Source organism: Penaeus vannamei, chromosome 14 (assembly GCF_042767895.1).
Source record: "Penaeus vannamei isolate JL-2024 chromosome 14, ASM4276789v1, whole genome shotgun sequence".
NCBI classification, from domain to species: Eukaryota; Metazoa; Arthropoda; class Malacostraca; order Decapoda; family Penaeidae; genus Penaeus; species Penaeus vannamei.
The window spans coordinates 1,784,979-1,787,478 of record NC_091562.1 but is presented as its reverse complement, the minus strand read 5'-3'; the positions used below and the strand labels follow the sequence as shown (position 1 = coordinate 1,787,478).

At 44.1% G+C, this 2,500-nt stretch overlaps 1 protein-coding gene across 1 annotated transcript in view; it reads right to left on the bottom strand.

Annotated features, from left to right (window-relative positions):
* Window positions 1-2,500, bottom strand: part of LOC113803830 (uncharacterized) — a gene marked incomplete in the record, with an annotated part of 518,353 nt that overhangs the window by 299,065 nt on the left and 216,788 nt on the right. The window contains 1 exon segment of the mRNA XM_070129566.1: window positions 1-111. This exon segment is cut by the window's left edge and continues 38 nt beyond it. Within this exon segment, the coding sequence (XP_069985667.1) occupies window positions 1-111 (111 nt within the window).

Below are 2,500 nucleotides of genomic sequence, written 5' to 3'. Positions count from 1 at the left end.
GAGGGCGTGGGCGTGCGAGAGAGTCAGCTGAGCGGTGGGCGTGCCATTGATCGCCTTCACTGCACAGCCCGCCCGTACGCCCGCGCCGCCCGCCTTCCCCGTGGAGGTGACCTGGAAAAGGTACAAGACAACCCGTTAATGGCGGAAAAATGGATGATAGGCCTACATCACAACGCCACATAGACTGTAGTGATATATACTCTTCATTCTTTATTAACTTACTTATCTCACCTTTCATACCATACTCATTATTGCAAATATAAAACATCAATAATCTTACATCTAATTTATCCCTATATACCTGTAGTCTTTCATCGTAACACACATCATACAGAATGATACTCATGTTAGATTAAAAATAAAATAAAGGAGTCTCGTTAATAATTACTGCCCTGGATCACTTTAATAGCTCCACTAAAGTATATACACCGACTCAAAGAAGAGTAAACACCAATTTCATAACATAAAGGAATGGTAAGGTAAGTCTATCAGCGTTTCCCTTTGAACACAACCCATTTTACTCTTTGATGATTTCTTGGAATGTCAACACAACGATCCCAGTAATTTGGACTATTCTGCGCTTGCTTCCGGGAGCCGTTCCTGTCGACTCTCTTTTTATGTCGGGTTTATAAAATTCTTTTTCTCTAGACTCCATCTTCTCTTTTTTATTCTTTCTTTCTTTCTTTGTTTCTCCCTCTCCCTACCTCTCCTTCTCTCTCTGTTTGCATACAAGCGCCCCTTTCTCTCTCTCTCTTTCTCTCTCCCTCTCCACCCCTCTCTCTCATTTTGCATACAAGGGCCTCTTTCTCTCTCTCTTCTTCTCCCTCTCCCTCCTTTCCTCCCTCCCTCCCCCTCCCCCCCTCTCTCTCTCTCTCTCTCTCTCTCTCTCTCTCTCTCTCTCTCTCTCTCTCTCTCTCTCTCTCTCTCTCTCCCCTTCTCTCTCAGTTTGCATACAAGCGCTCCTATCTCTCTCTTTCCCTTCCTCTCTCTCTATCTGTTTGCATAAGCGTCCCTTTCTCTCTCTTCCCTCTCCCTCTCTTCTCTCTCTCTCTCTCTCTCTCTCTCTCTCTCTCTCTCTCTCTCTCTCTCTCTCTCTCTCTCTCTCTCTCTCTCTCTCTCTCTCTCTCTGTCTCTCTCTCTCTCTCCTCTCTCTCCCTCTCTCTCTCTCTCTCTCCTCTCTCCTCTCTGCTCCCTCTCTCTCCTCTCTCCTCTCCTCTCTTCTTCTTCTTCTTCTCTTCTCTCTCTCTCTCTCTCTCTCTCTCTCTCTCTCTCTCTCTCTCTTCTTCTTCTTTCTTCTCTCTTCTTTTTCCTTCTCTCTCCTCTCTCTCTCCTCTCTCTCCTCTCTCTCCCTCTCTCTCTCCTTTCTCTCTCCTCCTCTCTCCTCTCTCCTTTCTCTCCTTTCTCTCTCTCTCTCTCTCTCTCTCCCTTTTTTCATCATCTTCTTCTTCTTCTCTCTCTCTCTCTCTTTCTTTCTTTCTCTCTTTCTTTCTTTCTTCTCTTCTTCTTCTTCTTCTCTTCTTCTTCTTCTTCTTCTTCTTCTCTTCTTCTCTCTCTCTCTCTCTCTCTCTTTTTCTCTCTCTCTCTTACCCAAACACACAAACTCTCTCTCTCTCATTCCCTCAGATTGCATTAAAAAAAGTTTAGACCGAGCATCATCATTTAAGAATTAAAACGCCGACACTCTTATCATCGATTTTATTATTTTTTTCTTTCTTGTTTAATTAGATTTTTATTTCTATTTTACGGCTTGTCATTTACCAGATAATGCACTCTAAAACTCTTTATAAAATAGGCACGTAGGCACAACTGACTGATTTTGGAGCATTTGTGTTTTTCGGAGAGAGAGAGAGAGGAAGAGGGAGGGAGAGAGGAAGAGAGGGAGAGAGGAAGAGAGGGAGAGGGGGAGAGGGAGGAAGAGAGAGGGAGAGGGAGAGGGAGAGGGAGAGGGAGAGGGAGAGGGAGAGGGAGAGGGAGAGGGGAGAGGGAGAGGGAGAGAGAGAGAGAGAGAGAGAGAGAGAGAGAGAGAGAGAGAGAGAGAGAGAGAGAGAGAGAGAGAGAGAGAGAGAGAGAGAGAGAGAGAGAGAGAGAGAGACTAAAACAGACTCAGAAAGACAGACAGACAGAGAGGCAGACAGAAAGAAGGACCGAATTGCGGAAGAATCAGAGAACTTTTCACATGTTCAGAATCAAGAAAAAAAAAACATCCGAGCAATTCTTTGGCGCTGAGATGTATTTCGCACAAAGTCTCGAAATAACTTTCTGGAATCCACAAAAGTCATTAGGAATCATACGAAAGAAAATCCAAGCCAAAATAGAAGAGCCGACTGGTATTTTCACCGTCGGGGAAAATAACGGTTGAAAAGGAAAATATACCGAAGCAAAACAAATGTATAAACAACCAAGAAATTAATATAAAGGTGAATGAAAGCGATTGGTAGTGAATTTCACCTCGACGGCCGGCTGTTATTGGTGTTGGAAGCTCTACATAAATAATCAGAGT